Source organism: Chenopodium album, chromosome 3 (genome assembly GCF_948465745.1).
Source record: "Chenopodium album chromosome 3, dcCheAlbu1.1, whole genome shotgun sequence".
NCBI lineage: Eukaryota > Viridiplantae > Streptophyta > Magnoliopsida > Caryophyllales > Amaranthaceae > Chenopodium > Chenopodium album.
The window spans coordinates 78,037,154-78,054,348 of NC_137836.1; the positions used below are offsets into that span (position 1 = coordinate 78,037,154).

At 34.4% G+C, this 17,195-nt stretch overlaps 1 protein-coding gene across 1 annotated transcript; it reads left to right on the plus strand.

Moving 5' to 3' along the window:
- Nucleotides 1-1,016: 1,016 nt before the first annotated feature.
- Nucleotides 1,017-16,423, plus strand: LOC145625440 (protein STRUBBELIG-RECEPTOR FAMILY 5-like). The gene is made up of 22 exons (XM_081678481.1): nucleotides 1,017-1,573; nucleotides 2,844-2,994; nucleotides 3,893-4,153; nucleotides 5,220-5,301; nucleotides 5,559-5,755; nucleotides 7,475-7,763; nucleotides 9,023-9,133; nucleotides 9,326-9,458; nucleotides 9,555-9,626; nucleotides 9,743-9,808; nucleotides 10,138-10,209; nucleotides 10,314-10,385; nucleotides 11,330-11,401; nucleotides 11,469-11,534; nucleotides 12,232-12,297; nucleotides 12,517-12,815; nucleotides 13,032-13,279; nucleotides 13,633-13,904; nucleotides 14,217-14,331; nucleotides 14,815-14,951; nucleotides 15,104-15,260; nucleotides 16,094-16,423. Exons 1-22 carry the CDS (start codon nucleotides 1,338-1,340, stop codon nucleotides 16,199-16,201), a joined length of 3,282 nt encoding a protein of 1,093 aa, XP_081534607.1. The 5' UTR covers nucleotides 1,017-1,337; the 3' UTR covers nucleotides 16,202-16,423.
- Nucleotides 16,424-17,195: the final 772 nt, after the last annotated feature.

The window sequence follows — 17,195 nt, forward strand, 5'->3', positions numbered from 1 at the left end:
CGATCAGTGTTCATATTAGCTTTGGGGTTTAGAATTTGGGTTAGTTGAGGCCTAGTAGTTCTTGCATATCTAATTTTGTAACTTTGTAACTGATCAGTTGATTTGAGATGTACCATAAAATTTTGTTCTAGGATTGATAGAACACTTGTAAAATTTTGCTTACCTTTTTTTTTTTTTTAGGTAAAATCTGAGTCATTGAGTGACAAGGGTATAAGTTTATTAAACCTTTATTTCAATTTGTTTTATTTCATAAATTGTATGGAATTTGACAGGAAAGAGAAAATTGAAAGCTTATATTTTTAAGGGTGAGTATTTACTAAATAAGTATCATGGATAATGTATTAGTGATGATAAATCCATTATGAAAGGCAAAAAGTCCAATTTAATAAATAATTTTTGGAGTTTATCAATAAACTTTTGTCACAATACATGCTGACATATACTTCCTACCCCAATTAGAAGGAAACCACAAATTTTTTTTGGTTGCAAAAAAACACACAAATTTTGAGGTGTTAATAAAAACACATGATAATACAAAAAGTAAAATAATCTCTTTTGATTTTTCTTTGTTTTGGTTGTAATCCAATTGAACTCGATTTGTCGATTACCTCCAATGTGATCTGTGTACACATATCTTGTTCTAATTGTCCCATTTTTTTTTTTTAGCTAATTTTCCCTCTTGTAATTTTGTTCATATTTTGGACAATTAGTTTTTCTTTGATGGCAATATTTGGAGGACTTTTCAAATAAACAACAAAATGTTCAAATAAGTTTCACATTAGAGTTGGGGTTTCTTGGTACATACTCTAACTATATTAAATCAATATTAGAGCAAGATACACACCAACCTAAGACTTTGTGGTTACAAGTTCGAGCCGCACCAACTACAAAATGTGACTTTCGTAGCTGGAGAGTATTTTGGTATTCATAAAGTTCAAATGATGCAATTACTACCTTGCTTCATACGTATTCATACGTATTATTTTCAACGATTTGATATGAAATGTATTGTTCCGTAATAAAAGACGGAAGAATTGGCCATTTGTCAATCCAAGACAGGTCAACATCACTAGAAGAGAGATTGGTTTATACTTATTCGACAGTCGTTATAAAACACTCTATCCTTTTTCTTCTCTTTCCTCACTTCCCAAAACCTCATCAATGGCGGATTTTCGTTTCCATTAATTTCGAATCAATTCAATTCAAATTAGCTACCCTAAATTCAATCAAATTTCTTCATTTTTACCGCAATAAACCATCAAAATCATCTCTGTTTTTCATTGATTGATGCTTGCAATCAAATTAGGGTTTCAGCAAAGTAATCAAGGACATCAATAATGGCGGAAATTTTGGTATCGTCATCATCGTCAACATTTTCAGAAGTCAGAGAATTATGGAAGGAAAACAAAGGAGGAGGTTGGGCTGCAATTGCTGCTATCTCTTTCATCTTTGTATGGCAAATTTTCAAGTTTATTTTCCCAGTTTTTCGAAGTTTAATCGCTCGATTTAGACGCAATTCTTCTTCTCCTCCTCTTTCTCTCTCCTCTGATGATGCTTCTATCTCCTCTCTTCGGTAATCTCTCATTCTATTTGCTATTTTTGATTGTTATATTTTGTTTTGCCAATGCTGTAGTTTTTATTGGAATTTTGTAATTGTTTCTATTTTTTAGTTTGAATTTCCAGTTTTTATTAGATTATAAAAACGTGATTAAATAATTTGTTGTATAAATTGAATACTCCATATTATATGATGATGTTGCATCGTGGTCTCGAATGAACAAAATAGTTTAAACGTAACGAACATATAGCTTAAAGATTACGATTTACGAACATACTCGTATATTGTTTAAAGATTATAAAATTATAGAAGTTCGAAGGTACGAGTTACACTAGAACTATTATTATGGAGTGTGTTACTTGTAATGGGCAAACTAAATCTAAAGCTGTCAAAAAAAGAAAAAGAAATAAAGCTCGAAACTGAAAACGCAATAAGCTATGTGTAGTTTTCGAAGTTAAATGAATGAAGTGCTATGCTCAAAATAGGTACCGATACCAATGTCTACTTGTGTTGAATGAATCATTTTTAAGAATTGAGTTACAGTCAGTTGCAGGTACTTCCAATGCCCTTTCTCTGTTTTGTAATAGTTGCTGCATTAAACTAACCTCATATTACTAAAGAGTCGATATGAATTCACTAAAAGATTCTTTACAATTGTGGGTCTGCCAGCTTTGCCTTTCATTTTAGTTGGGGTGTATACGAAATTCTAATCACTCTTATAAACTGGAAAATCTTTTGGAAGCATCTTAAGATAGTACTGTACTTCATATGTGTTGTGATTATCCCTCATGAAGGGAATGCATTTTTGGGCACCAGTAAAACAGGCAAGACACTTTGATGATCACCGGAGGTATTACCTTTGGTTTGCATAGCAAACCCCATTCTTTGGTGGTGGTGGTTGTTACATGTATCATTATATATTTTTATCAAGTGTAGCTCATACTCGTAGAAATAGCTTTGCCTCTCTTGAGTATATGCTTGGGCATTGTGAATCACAGCGCAGTGCTATACTACTATCAGACTTTCTGTATATCTTGATCTGCTATACAATTGTCATCTCCAAATATCAATATCTTTCTATTTCCTTTATATTCTGATTTTCTATTTGCGCTGGATTTGATCTGCACCAAATAGCATAGATGTTAATTGTACAGATTTTTTTGATCTTCATGGGCTGATTGTGTGCAATGAGAGCAAAGTTTTTATATTTATATTATACATACTTATATATAATTATATATCCTTTTCAACTTCTCATATTATAAATTCTGCGCTTCAATTGCAGAATATCAGACCTAGTATCAGACGGTGATTTGAAAAGTTTGATTGACAATTTGGATGAGAAAGACAATGAGACTGAACAAGTAAGATGGGAAAACGTCATTGCCAAAAGCAGGACTTCTATGTCCTACCAGGCAAAATGCTGTAAACCAAAGGTAATTATTAACATTGCACCATTTCTGGTTACTGATTTAATTGGAGGGATGTTACCACGTAGGTGTTTCCTTAGATCTGGATTCTCTAGTCTCTATTTCGTGCGCGTATTTTTCTATTTTGACCAATTGATGAAATTATTATACATTTCTGTGTACTTCTTTAGCTTATGTTGGCATCTGGTTAAATTTTCTTTCTAGCCAGTTTCCACTGATGTTCTTTGCTTGTTGACATAGAATTTCACTACTGGTACGCTGGTAACCATATTTATTAAATTGTTTACATATTGTGCATGGATATAGAGTTGAATAATTTACTTTACAATTGCTCCTTTCTCTCTTTGTTTTAGGCTTTGGATATGTCAAATTCCTTATGAGTAGAGTCTGAACACATTTGGAGACTATGCTAATGGCTCATCAATCCCTTCATTACTTGCAAAGGACACAATCATTACGTTCCAAACTTCCAATTGAGTTTTAGTTGTGGAACTCTTTTCCTAGTAAAGTGTGTTTGATTGCCTTATGGTGTAGATGTTAAATTGCTTTCTGGCGGGTGACTGTTTGTCTTTCTTCTAGCTAGTTTATGAAGCAGAGATTACTGCAATGGTTTTTGCACCTCTATTTCAGAGTGACCATTTGAATTTGCATCTTGTGATACATCAATCTTTGAAAGAGATTTGAGTTATATAAGGCTTTCCTGTATAATGGGCCTGTATTAATGAGTAGGTTGTAGAACCACTTTTTTTGTGCATCTTCTGCTCAACGTTTAGCCCCATTGGTCATCCCTAACTGACGCCTCTGTCATTTCTCGATCCCTATTCTTGTTTTAAAGCAAGACTTAGGTTGCTTTGATAATCAGCGATAGTGTTACTGATGTGTGTTTCTTTGTTATTTTATGTAGGATGGTCCTATCAAATACTTGAGTGTGACTGTTTTTGAGAATTGCACCCCTGAAGCCCTAAGAGACTTCTATATGGACTGTGACTATAGGACGCAGTGGGACAAAACAGTGGTTGCTCATGAGCAATTGCAGATTGACAAAGAAAATGGAACTGAGATTGGGAGGACCATTAAGAAGTTTCCTCTTTTGACGCCCAGAGAATATGTTTTGGCATGGAAGATTTGGAAAGGCAACAATAAGACGTATTATTGCTATTCAAAGGTGAGTTCTTAGACTTTTAACCTTTCATCTTAACCTAAAATATTACCAGAGCTTCTTCAAAGTTTTGTTTGACAAAGTTTGGTGTGTGACATATAGTATTGTATACTCCACATTCAGAAAAAAGATATTGCATAGTCCTTGTGGCCTTATAGAATTTCTATCAACAATGTTGAATTTTGAAGTTCTATTATGCTCTTTTTCTTACAAATAATATGATTGATGTGAATTATGATTAACTACTTCACAAAACAAAATAGACTGGAATAAATATTCAAAGAGCAGGTCAACTGATTTTCCTGATTCCTGAAACATTGTAGAAAGTCCGGGTTGACATACTGTTTGCGATGTGGAAGTTAAAATTCTGAGGTATCATAATCTGTATTTGTTGATATGCTTGAATTACCTTGCTGTACACGAGTACATCATAACAGCTTAATGTTCGACAAGTAACATGTCACCTGGGAACAATAATTTTATTTAGTTTTCGTTAGTGAATCCAAATCTTCTTGACCAATGTATTATAATTAATATTAGAAAAAAAAAGTCGTTGGGGCTGCAGTGTGGTGGCTAGTGGAGGGATTTTGTTATTATTAACTACTTAGAGTTGTTTAGGATGTTTGGTTCCTGTTCTGTTTACATTCCTTATATAGTATACTGGTGCTTGGCTTGGTTGTTTTTATTTTATTTATTTTTTTTTTTTTCTTGTTAGAGAAGGGGCAATTAATGCTGTTGTTGCAAAAGCATTAGGAGGTTTTATGCGAGATATTTTTGAGAAATCATGTTAAAGTTTCAAATTGTTTTAGCTAGATATTCATTTCATCACCTTGTCCTTTCCCCCCTTTTTGCAGGCTAGGTTATCTTCAAATCCTCACAAGTGGCTCTAATAATTTCATATGTTGCATGTTTTTTTTACCGAGTCATTGTATTAAACACAGAGCTTCTTTGTCAATATTAAATTTTTTTTACTGGCTCAGGTGTCTTGAGCTTTTGAGTTATACTTTTCTTAGCTATTTTGCGATTGTGTTTTTCCTGAGACGTTTTGCCTATTGCTGATGACCTTCATTAGGAATGTGAGCATCCTTTGGCACCTATTCAAAAGAAGTATGTACGTGTTGCATTTTTCAGATCTGGGTGGAGAATACGGCAAGGCAAGTAAATATATACTTCGTATATTGTTTTTCTTGTGCTTTGAGTGCCTATATTTGCTAAATGTATATTTCATCTTTCTGAAGGTGATTCTTTTTAGTATTTCTAAAATGCATTGTCTTCTGTGAAAAATCATCTGAGGTATTAGTGCTCTCTTGTTTAGTAATTGAGGATGTAGAACTGCTATTATGATGAAGAAACTAGGAGTGGTTGTATATCACAAACTTGATGAGTTGATGGTGAGTTTGTATTGCTTCAGTACCTGGAAGAAATGCAAGTGAAATCAGAATGGTGCATCAAGAAGATGCTGGTTTGAATGTGGAATTTGCAAAGTTGGCATTTGCAAAAGGGATATGGGGTTATGTTTGTAAAATGGATGATGCTTTACGCAAGTATTCTTCAATCTCTCATCCGCAGTCAAGTTCAACAACGACTGCTGTTTCTGTCATTCAGAAGGTTAGGCTCAGTTATTTTTTGTCCTCCTTTTCCTTATAACCACTTTAAACTGTGTCAGCAAGCTAAAGCTTCCTTTGGAAATCTGCCATGTTTACTATTTGGGATATCCGCAAAAAATTGTCATGTTTTTTACATTAATTGTTAAAAAAAAATAATAAAAAAAATCCCAACTTAGAATGAGTGATAAGGAATGTGTGGAATGATATAATTATTATAGCGGGTCTGTAGGGAAACCTTGTTGCCACCTTCTTATCGTTTTATGAAGGGTTGGCTCAAAGTAACAATTGTTTCTGTACATAGAGTCGGTCAGCATTCTGATGAAGATGTGAATTACCCTATTACCCCCATCCCTTTTTTTTTTTTAAACTTTGCAGTTCCCACTTATGTAGGGAATCAGGGCATGGAGACTAGAACTAAATGTCTAAATGTTGTCCTAAAGCTACTACAATGGGGGCTTTATTGTATAATGAAAAATTGGATAGCTTGAAAATAAGTAGTCAAAGAAAGTATTGAAATTGAGATAGCTAGATGGGAAAGTGAGTACCTCTTTTTGGAACATTGTATAAGGAAAGTGGGTATGTAATTTGGGACAGGGCAAAATGAGTACCTTACTCTTTTGAGAAAGTTGGAGAAGTCTTTTGGGTGTTTGACTGTTTGATGCTGTAGTGACTTGTGAATAATATTCTGGTTTCATAGGCATCTTGTTATGTTGGTAATTCTTTCATAAGATACGCAAATTTGGATGTTGCTTATACTGTGATCACGGGCAATTTCTGACGTCTTATGCTGCAGTAACATTATATTTATTGGAACTTTGGGCAGAAGTATCTACTTTTGCTGCATGTTGCCTAGGAATGTTATATGATTTGCGGTTGCACACTTGAATTATTAAAAAAGGTTATCTAAAGGATTTTAAAAAGCCAGGTCATAATCACCAAAGACTTAACATTAAGTGGATTTATTTTAATCGCATACAACACTGACAGAGTATAGGCTGCTATGCTGCCTGTTATGGTAAGTGTTCTGTCATTTGCCTTCACAGGTTCACTGCACTGAAATTTAAGATGTTTATTAGCACAGAATGAAGAAGTGATTAATACAGCAATTAAAACTTGGAGTGGTAATCTATATGATTAGCAAGGTTGCTTAAAGCAATACTCCGTACTATATTACTATTTCATTGAAGTTTCCAAGCTGCAGGGTCAATATACTAATTTTCATTGAACTGAAATTTAGGATGTAATTTAGCAAAGAATTAAGTATAATTAATACAGCAATTGAAGCTTAAAAATGTGAAGGTTTACATTTTGCTGGCTTTTGGTTTATATAAATCAGCTAAGGGCTCATTTACTATCCATGCAGCCATGCGTCTAATTTGTCGTATTATAGTAAATGGTGATCTAGATCATAGGTCAACAGGAGACTTCCTCTGTAAATGCAGGATTGAGACTTAGACTGCATACATTTGTTCGATGCTTGCTCCATCCTGGGCGGGACCTCTGTAAAAAAATTCTAGTAAAGTTGTTTATATAAGTAGGAAGCATTCCTCTGCATTTGTGGTGGTAGGGATAACTGGATACTCTGGAACTGCTGGTTGTAGGCCACAATCTCTACTGTGTGCTAGTTTCGTATTGATGTAAGATTTTACAGATGTTTTATTTACTTAGATTTTTATATATAATACAGCATGATTGTAGTGGTGATTTATCTTGTATGTAGGTTCCCCGTGAACTAGATGTCATTATCAGAGCAGCACCTTCGGATATAGCTTCTGGTTCTGGTTCTGGTTCTGGTTCTAGCAATGGCATCAGTGGTCAGGAAAATGGACCTATTTCTCAAAAGTGCAAGAGGAAGCCTTCAAAGAAATTGATAGCTAATGGCTTGCTTCTTCTTGGAGGCTTAATCTGTTTATCCCACGGCAATCCGGGTCTAGGTGCCAAAGTTGCCATTGCTTGTGTTTTGAAGAAGTTAAGTAAGCGGGGCTCATCATCTGGTCAGAAGCAGCAGGGCTAATAAAAAAGTTTATACATCATTTCATCTGTCGGGAATTCCAGATATGTAGCCGTTGGCTCCTCATTGATTCATATCTCGGCTGTACCTCATATTCCTGAGGGAATTGGAAGAAGATAGCAGAAAGATAGTGCTCATTCTAAGCTTGGAATTGTATATATGTGAGTACGTATATTATACAAGTATATCGATTGCAAATCGACTCACATGTGACTTATGTATAATTGCACTTTCCTTGTGCTTAATTTATGAGCAAAAACCACAAAATCCTTAAAGACCTAAAGGGCTAAAGTCTTAACTGTTGATTATAGATCCGATGACAATATGACATACAGTGTCTTCTGTCATTTTTTCTTTTTGATTTGTAAGAGATATGATACACAAGTTGGCATATTGTTGTTTTTGTTAATTGAAATTGATGTAATATTTCTAACAAAGCTGACTCTGAATAATTCAGCTAGAATCAATTGAATAGAATTACACTTCCGATTTATTTTCTTGGGAAGTTCTCGTCTTCTCAAGCTCTCGAGTATGGTGGTGCCTAAAGTTTTCATCATATGTTTATATGTGTAATATTCAGCTAAGTTGTTCTTGTAGAATTTTTCATCATGTATTGTCTAGCAGAAGACTAGCGTTTTTTCTAGATTGCTTGTATCATTTCTTTCATTCAAAGAAAAGACTCATGTGTTACTATGTTAGTAACCTTACTTTTGTACATGTAAAAATTTCGTGAAAGAATTCTGAAAGCCTTTAGCGCTGCAAATAATATTAATTACGTTGATTACCGTATGATATTGCCATACACAACCTTGGTCATACCACAAAAATAAAATAAACGACAATCTTTTGAAAACGGAGGGAGTACTCGAAGAGAGCGGGAATAGATCAAATGAAAAGGGGCTATGAATATGAAGATTAAAACAAGATGTTAAATTTTCCAAGAGATGGGGCGAACTCAACGGTTTATCTATCATCAGTTTCAATTCCCTTATTTTCTCTCACCCAACATATTAGGATTTTCCTAAATTTGGCATGCATCAACTTTGCACCCAAAACACTAGATTGAAAGAGAGAGCAGAAATGATGCCTCAACAATCCAAATTTAGAAACATAGAATTTCTGGGTAGTTCTGGGAAATTCTCCATTTTCTCAATTTTTTTCCTGCAACATTCATGGTGTTCATCTGCAAAATCCCTAATTTATTTTGATGAATTTGCTGCTTTGATGTGTATGTCTGTCTTTGATCCTATCTGTCCTTTTTGGGAATTGGGTTTTCAGAAATGTCCCCCAATTTCATAGGATTATCATTATGGTTCTTCTTTTGTGGGGTTCTTACATTAGTGCACTCCAAAACTGATTCTAAAGATGGTAACTCTTTCTTAAATTTTCTTATTTCTTCCCTTTATGATGTGGGTTATTCAAGGAAGTCTATGTTAGCGGTTTTACTGTTCGTGTGTGTGAGATTGATCAATTTCGGATATTAACATAAACTTTCAGGAGTTTTTTGTTATTATATGATTATATGTTGATGGAATCTTTGTTTTTATTTGTTGTATATAGTCACTGCTCTTAATGTGATGTTCACAAGCTTGAATTCTCCTAAAAAGTTGAAAGATTGGGAATCAGATGGTGGTGATCCTTGTGGTGATGGATGGAAAGGCATTGAATGTTCTAAATCATCAGTCACTGAAATGTATATTCTCTAAATTCTTGCAGTTTTTAGCAATATTTTTCTTAATTACTGAATTAAATTTTGACAGTTTTGTTTTTCTTTGATCAATTTTTGTAGAAATTTATCTGGTTTGGGATTGACAGGATCACTGGGTTATCAGTTATCAAACCTTGCATCAGTCACCTACTTGTGAGCTTATTTACTCTTATTTGCTTTGTCTTAGTTTCGTAATTGATTTACTATTCACAATATTAAGGAATTAACCTGTTAAGCTATTAATTATGCATCTGTTTGTCATGGAACAGCGATGTGAGCAACAACAAACTCAGTGGTGACATACCTTATCAACTTCCTCCCAATGTGAAACACCTGTGAGTGTGAGACATTTTCGAATTTGCTATTTAAGTGTGCTGCCTGAGCTGCTTATGATGTTAATTTTTAGTTGCATAATGTGAATGTCACCCCATATCTTCTGAGAGAGGTATTCATAGCGAGGCTGTAAAGATTATTGCTGTTTTTCAAGATTTTGATGTATAGTTATCCTATTCATTTTGGTTGCTTTGGCTTACTAATGTAGTCTTGAAAGGCATCAATTAATCATTATTCAATGTGTTTATTGCACAGTTGAATTCGCCAGATAATTTATTCCGAACTTGATTCTATTAGTTGACTGACTTCTAAATACTGCTGTGATTATCAGTGATCTGTCCAACAACGGCTTTACTGGTACTGTTCCTTATTCTGTTTCACTAATGAAAAGCCTTAAGGACCTGTAAGTGATGTTTGACATATTATTTATTCTTATCAGAAACATATTTGTGCCCTGGTTGAGACATTTGCTTCATTATTAAGTTTGTGTATTTTTGTGCACTGCAGTGACCTAAGTCATAATCAGCTGAATGGTCAGATAACTGACATGTTTAGCTCACTTTCAAATCTTGATCTCTTGTAAGTGCTTTCGTCAAACTTGTTTAACTCTGAATTTTGTTGGTTCATACCTTTCAACCGGTGCTTCCTTTTCTTTGTTACATCTCATGATACATAGTATAGATAAGCTGTGCATTATAAGAAAGTTGAAGCAGAAACGCAGTGATTTGAGCTTTTGGTATCCTCTCTTTTAAATTTGAAAGTTTAGGTTGAGAAAATAAAAGTTGTTAGTTGCATGTGCTTTATAAATGAATGGAATTTCATTTAGTTATAATGGTAAGCATAAGACAGCTAGAGCTAATGATAATATAGCACCACAGATGATAGGACTTTTGAACTTAAGTTCATGAATTATTGGATGCAAAGTATATTGGAGGCTGGACATATGATGCTCTTTAATGTTTTAAACTGAGAAAAAAAATTTGTACCTACAGAGCAAAGGGAGGTGGCTCAGTGGGGTTAGAAGTTTATTTGTTGCAAACTTGCAATATATGAAGACTGTACATTCTTGTTTGATAACTTATATGAAATGGTCACACCTGAACCATCATTGGATTTTGGGCTCTGAGCTAAGTTTTCTTATAAATTTGCTAGTCTTAAAATCCTAAATATAATCTTTTAGAAGATATGAGTTCAAATTCAAGCTATTCAACCATAATTCGACAATATGAAAAAAGTTAAGCCTGGAACTCCATTCTAATTTTGAAAACTTCTAATCTTAAATGATAACTTGATGTGGCTCTGTATGGATTTTATATTTCATCCAAATAATGTACATCTGAATTTATAGCCTTTTTGGACGGAGCATGGTTTGATGAAGGATGGATTGTGATATTTGCATCTTTCTTAAATTATGTGGAGACTTGTTTACCATGCATTGTTATCAGATGGATACTGCCTGTTTTTGTTTAATTCTGTCACTCTGGTGGATGTGTTGATAGTGCTCAAATTGCTGAATGATGCAGGGATCTTTCATATAACAAACTATCTGGCAGCTTGCCTCAGAGTTTTGAATCTCTTTCAAGCCTCTCTACACTGTAAGAAATAATTGCATATACCTTTGTGCCTTAAGAATTCATGAAGCTGAACCTGTTTGTATCACAGGTATCTTCAGAACAATCAACTTAATGGCCAGATAAATGTGCTTGGAAAGTTAAAACTTGACGAGCTGTAAGTTGGTTACTTGTAGTACTTTGTATGATATTGACTAGAATTTTATTTATTTTTCAGATGGAGCTATGCTATGCATTTACCTCATTCTACTATATATCCTACATAACATGCATAGTTTCTGCTATACAATCTTCTCATAAGCTTTTCTTACTCAGAAACATCTCTTATTGAGTCTTGATTCGATATATTTTTCTTCTCTGAATACATATATTGCTACACTCTATTCTTGCATTTGAATCAAGGACCCTCTTTTAGTCTTTTTGCAAATATAGGTGAGAATATTCACTGCATACTGCTCACATGACTCCTGTTTTAAAAGAGAACCAATACAATGTTTAATGAAATCGAATGTAATGTTGGCTACTTATGTTGGAAGAGGGAAAGATATTTTTGAGAGTGCATTTATTACATAATGGATGGGAACACATAACAGAGGAAGAGGAGGACTATTGTTATGGTGAGGTGAGGTAGCATGCAGAGTTTGCAGAAACATGTTATTGTGAATGATTCAGAAACAAAATAAGTTCTATCTCAACAGAGCTCAAGTTCTATAGTTTCCCTAGTTTCATTTTTGAATAATAAATGTTATTTTATCTCTTCTAATATGCTTATGTTAAGCATTATTATATGTTGAAGATTGGCATGCCTACTGTTCTCTGGAGATATGATAATAGTATATATGTCATGCTTGCAGTAATATAGCGAACAACAAATTCAGTGGGTGGATCCCTAATGAGTTGACAAAAGTGAAAAAAATAGAGTAAGTATCTGCATACGCATAAACTCTTGTCTAGTTTTGTCTTGCTTTAGATTACTGGACTTCTCTCATCAAAGCTTTCCTCGCCTTCTTAAGAGCCTCTTTGGGTTCATTGGGATATTATTGTTGATGTTGCCTTAGATTACTGGGAAGTAACAAATCGATATAAGTTTCTTGAGCTTGTCATAGTAACATCTCTAACATTTAGTAATTATTTTGAAGCATTGAAGGAAATTCTTGGTCTTCTGGGCAACCTCCTCCTGGAATGACTTCGAGTGGCAATATTAAGTCCACCCATATGAGCAAAGGTGGGTTAAGTGGGGCAATGATTGCTGCGATTATTATGGGTGTTTTGGTGGTAATTGCAACATTTCTAGCAATACTTTCGAGAAAAAGATCTTCTTTCTCTTCAAGTTTGTATGATGAACAAGATAATCAAAGTGGTCGCAAATCATTTAATTACTTTGGGTCCAATAGATACTCAACTGAACTGGGAATAGATAAAGACAAAGGCTTCAAAGGTGATTCTTGTTCTTTGCAGTTTGTTTTCAAAATTTTCATGATTGTCGTGGAATTCTCTATGCTGGTCCTGTCATTTTGAGTTGTTTTTATCTCATAATTTGTTGTTCAATGCCTACAGCCTTATTATTCTGTGTGAGCTGTCATAGTGTTTCTGTTCATACTTCCTCTCTTGTTCTGATCACTTCTTTGCTTATCTTTTGTTTCATACTTGGCAGACCACGACATAAAGGCTTTACAATCTTCTGGTCCAATTGGTCTTAAGCCTTCACTATCATACCGCATGAAGTCGTTTAGAAACAATGAGCCTGCGAATAATGCTGCTTCTCAAAGAAAGGTGTCTTTTGAAATCACCCCTTATGCTTTGTCAGAGTTGCAGACTGCTACTAGCAACTTTGCTATGAGTCGATTGCTTGGAGAAGGATCCATTGGACGTGTTTATAAAGCCAAACGTCCAGATGGCAAGGTATCAGTTGCTTGAATACTTTATACTCACTGTAAATATGTCTCATAGAATTCAGCATGCGTTTGATGCTTGTCAATCAGATAGCCTGAAATCCTACTAAATTTTTTTCATTTATTTACAAAGGATAAGACATCTCAATGTTCTCATAATAATTTCCCATTGTTGATGATATGTTGAGCCCCTGTATACTAAGTTTTCTTTTTGTGCTGATGTTGATGTTTAAACTGTAAACAACATTTTTTACCATCTGTAGTATTTCTTATGGTGCTTTGACTTCAGCATTATATGATCATGAGCATTATAGGATCATACTGTGTGTTGACTTACAGATTATGTCTTGATTTGTTTTCTAGGTAATAGTTGTGAAAAAAATTAGCTCTGCATTCTTTCAAGATGGCCAAGATGAAAAGTTTTCTGATATTATTTCAAGCCTCTCCAAGATTTACCATCCAAATATTGTCGAGCTTGCTGGACATTGTTCAGAGCAGAAGCATAACATGCTGGTGTATGAGTATTTTAGAAATGGTTCGATTCATGAGTATCTCCACTTGTCTGATGAATTCAGCAGACCGCTTACTTGGAATACTAGGGTGAAGATTGCTTTAGGAACTGCACGAGCTGTTGAGTATGTTACTTCGCTGCATGCTCCTTGGAATGAATATTTAGTTGGAAATATACAAAGTATTGTTTATATACATGCATGCTCGGATTTGATAAATGCTTGTTGATTACAGTAGTTCAAAATTTTGTGATAAGTGAAATAGTGAATGCTAATTGATTCATTATTACACTATTGAGGGAGTTGCATGCAATCCTTTATTCCTTCTAATTATTTAAATTTGACATTCTTGTAAAGGGAGATTCATTCCACTGTTGCCATGTACATCCTCGTGTAATGTGTATTTTTTCAAGTTATTTCACACCTCTTTGTCTACAGGTACCTGCATGAAACTTGCTCCCTGTTTCACAGGAGTATCAAGTCATCCAACATTTTACTTGATATGGAGTTGAATCCTCGTTTAACGGAGTGTGGTTTGGCAATTTTTTATCAGGTTAGAAGCTGCTAATGGCTGGCAATTGTGGTGGTGGTGCTATATTCTAGTCTAATGTTTTCAACTATATATGTTCATATTAGTCATTGCTTCTAGGTTTTCCTGCCAGGATTGCATTGTTTCCATCATTGATGAACCTTGATCTGCTCTGTAGATATAACTCTGATATTTTTCATTATTATTTCTGATCTGTGGCTGATATTGTAGTTGCACAAAGTGGGTTTCCTTGTAAGAGAATTCAAAATTTTTAGGTGTCGGATTTGTTTCATATGTGATTTGTTCGTTATTATTGCGAGTTGTGAGTTTTCAGTTAACTTGTATAGGTGTGAGCCTTTATCAAGCAACTTTTGTAACCTTTAAACTGAATACAGCCGTGATAAAGTTCAAGTTTTTGGTCCATTTGTTTCCATGTTTTCTCCTTTTCTTTGTTAATATCCTTTCTGAAAATCCTTTGATCCTTTTCCTCTTAAATGATTACTCCAGGATGCAACTGGAAACCTTGGAGGTGGCTGGTGTGCTCCAGAATGCACAAATGGTGCAGCTTACACATTTAAGAGCGATGTTTATAGCTTTGGAGTTGTCATGCTTGAGCTGTTGACTGGTCGAATGCCTTATGACAGGTTTTCTGTTTTTGTTATTGTACTTCAAAGTTCAAACCATACCACCCTCGATTTCACAGACTGTGTTGGAATGTGACTCAAGAATCAATATCAACCATTTGCTCTATCAGACTGTATTATCTTTGCTGATTTTTACCTTCATTTCTTTACAGTACAAAGCCAAAAGCAGAACAATATCTTGTCCAATGGGCCTTATCACAGCTTCATGATATCGACGCTCTTGAAAGCATGGTTGATCCAGCACTACGTGGCCTCTACCCTCCTAAGTCAATTTCTCGGTTTGCCGATATTGTCGCGCTCTGTGTACAGGTGAGCACTATATGTCCTTTTCAAAATTTAACAATTGTGGGTAAGGCGTATTACTAAAAACCAATACTTAGGCGGCCATACACCCATACCCTTTACCTAGGTGCGATCATACCTGCACTAATAACTATGCGTAATTAATAATAAACTTTTGTGTATTATCGATAATTGACAAGTTTAGGGGCGATGTGGGCACGAGGGACCATTCCCTTATGCCCTCATACCCGCCTAATACCTTCATACCCACTAACTCCCAGTAGGAACGAATTAAAACTCAACCACCATACATGCCTTAACCATTCATTCCGACTAAATGTTTGAAAATCCATTACCCACCTCTGCTACCAATTACTTGTTTAACATCGATAAACCAATATTTAATTGACATAATAATGCACTCCAAAAAATGATAAGAAATTTAAGTATGAGGCGAGGTGTCGTGATTGGGTATGGGGCAGATACAATCACAATTCATATTCGTCCCCACCTGTGCCTCCTAACTTAAAGCTTTAATTGCAATGGGCTTGCATTCATAGCCTATGTTACATGGACTCTTCATTTCACCTCAAGTACCCATGCCGGACCCTTGACACTCAGACGTGGATATGACACTTGGACACTTCACCTTTTGTTCAAAAACATATATATATATATATATATATATATATATATATATATATATATATATATATATATATATATATATATTTCCCCCACAAAATAGCCGAGTCGGACGCTTGGACACATACCCGTGTCGGACATGAGTATCTGAGTCCATATAACATAAATCATAGCCAATTTCCATTAACTTCATAATTTATCTTGGTATTTTGTAGACGGAGCCAGAATTTCGGCCACCAATGTCAGAGGTGGTGCAGTCGTTACATCGGTTAGTTAGACGCCCCAGCATGAGCAATCGAGGGGTAGATGACTTTGATTACTAGCTGCTCTTTTTTTTCTTTTTTATTAACAGTTTTTGACTATATCGAGTGTACAAATTGTTCTTTTTTTTCCTTGATTGATCTGTTTTCATTTTTAGTTTCTGCTTTTGATTTAAGATTTAAGATGCTAGTACATTGGATTATTCTGAATTTTGTCTTAGTTTCTTCTTCACACGATGATTATGCGTTTTGGTAGTGAATTGAATGTAAAGGTCACTTGCACTATATATATGTATCCCTTATTCCCTTGTGTTATGTTGCTATCTGATGTTGTTGGTTGGATCATCGGTAAAGTTCATATACTACGTATATATTGTACGCTGTTATTGTATTGTTATTCCTACTTAAAAATTTTTAACGAGACATAATTGGTTAAAGTAGGAAAAACAATATGAAATACCCGTAAAAAAAAAAAAAATAGGAAAAACAATATGAAATACTCGTAAGAGGGAGTAGTAACATTATTGTAGCCCTTGAGGTCATTGGTCATGACTCATGACCACCTTTACACCCATCTATATTTTTTTAAATAACATATTAAGTTATAAACATACTTCATATTACATTCAGTGGCGGAGCCACTATAGGAACATGGGGGGACAGCTGTCCCCCCATTTTCAAAAAAAAAAAAAAAAAAAAAATGATTTTCGTAGTATAAAAAAAACACAGTAAATGCGTTTATATACATTACATGAACAACTATATCACAATGATAAAAGATGGTCTAGTGGTTGTTGGGCCTTGAATAAGGCTTCCCTTCCTCCTACTGTCCCACTGTTCAATTCTTCACACATACAATTTTTTGTATCCTGTTTTTTTAACCCTCTTTTTGGACTTAATATTTATTTCATTTTTTGGTATCCTTTTTTTTTTTTTCCCTCTTTTTGGACTTAATATTTATTTCATTTTATAATTTATACAAAGTGTTGCCATTTAACTTCATTTTCTTGTTTTTGGATTTCTCCCCTTTTTTATATACTTGTTTTGGATTTCATTT